Source organism: Chiloscyllium plagiosum, unplaced genomic scaffold (assembly GCF_004010195.1).
Source record: "Chiloscyllium plagiosum isolate BGI_BamShark_2017 unplaced genomic scaffold, ASM401019v2 scaf_10671, whole genome shotgun sequence".
Lineage (NCBI taxonomy): Eukaryota > Metazoa > Chordata > Chondrichthyes > Orectolobiformes > Hemiscylliidae > Chiloscyllium > Chiloscyllium plagiosum.
Window position 1 is genome coordinate 8949 of NW_025212550.1, and position 1520 is coordinate 10468.

General features: G+C 42.0%; 1 protein-coding gene across 1 annotated transcript in view; it reads left to right on the forward strand.

Moving 5' to 3' along the window:
- Positions 1–1520, forward strand: part of LOC122547413 (cathepsin J-like) — a gene marked incomplete at its 5' end in the record, with an annotated part of 11186 nt that overhangs the window by 7994 nt on the left and 1672 nt on the right. The window contains one exon of the mRNA XM_043686038.1: positions 521–711. Coding sequence (XP_043541973.1) covers positions 521–711 — 191 coding nt within the window. The remainder of the gene's footprint in view (positions 1–520; positions 712–1520) is intronic.

Below are 1520 nucleotides of genomic sequence, written 5' to 3' on the forward strand. Positions count from 1 at the left end.
AAGGCTGCAGCCTTGTTCGCTGGTACGACAGAGACTGAAGGGTGAGCTTGTGGAGGTTCATAAACAATAATGGGTATGGGACGAATAAAGAGGAGGGGAATCCAAAACTAGAGACCATACGTTTAAGGTGAGATGGGAAAGATTAAAAGTTACGTGAGAAGCAATGTTTTCACACAGCATGGTACGTGTCTGAAATGAAATACCAGATGAAGTGGTGGAGAGTGATACAAATACAACATTAGGAAAGGCATCTGGATGAGTACATGAACAGGAATGGTTTACAAGTATATTGGCCAAGTGCTGGAAAATAGGACGAGATTGGTTGAGGATATGTGCACAGCATGGACGAGTTCGATGGAAGGATCGAAGCATTTCTACGCTATAAAACTCTATGACTCAGAAGGATGTGCCGAGAGGAAGTGAGAATGGCAGAGGCGATGTCATTGAGAAACATTGATTAAAGTCAATAGATGTAATGGTGAGGAGTGAGGACGATCAACTTGAAGACAATTAGTAAAAACAAACATGTCAATGTTCATTAATCAAAGCTAAATTAACACGAATTAAATATTTCACAGATAAACCATTTAATATGTGTCTCCTTACAGGAGTTTACTATGATGAAAATTGCAATGGATATGTAACCGATGACGTGCTGGTGGTTGGTTTTGGAACTGAAGATGGAATGAACTATTGGCTGGTTAAAAACAGGTCCGTACTCTATGAAATAACAAACACCTGATCACAGACGGAGAAGGGACAGTGACATGGAATGAATTTCCTGTCTCTATGCTGCAACCTATGTCTCTGTTCAACGAGCACGTAACACTGTGTTTATCTGGAAGTGAATGCTTAATGGTTGTGCTGTCTGAGATGGTATCTGAAAAACGTCAGATGCAGGTATCCCATCATCAAGTAACGCTGCACTTACAAGTGTACGATTCTTTACTGAAGTATTGCTTCGTTCAGAGGCAGGCATCAGAGTGTCATTATCCCTGAATCACAACCATTTTATAAACATACCAGTACAAATTGCAAACATACGGTTAAAATTAACAGCTATATACAACAAAAAGCAATTTGCTGGGGCAATGAGCAGGAAAGCCGGACCCCAAACACAACTGTTCAACCTATTCACAGGGAAACAAGGACAAAGCTCAACCGTCTCATCTGTCACCAGGGCACTGATGGGACCAGATTAACAGCCCCAATTCTGGAACGTTGAACATAGAACTTTACAGCCCAGTACATGCCTTTCGACACTCGATGGTGCGCCGGCCTGTGGAACCAATCTGAAGCCCATGTAACAAACACTATTCCATTCTCGTCCATATGCCTGACCAATGACCATTTAAATACTCTGAAATGTGGCAATGCCTCTACTGTTGCAGGCAGAGTTCCAAGCACCTACAACAATCTGAGGAAAGAAACTACCTCTGACCAATATCTATCACTGTTGATTTTAAAACCCTCCTGCCAGCCATCGCCATTCAAGGAAAAAAGCCTCTCACTATCCAACC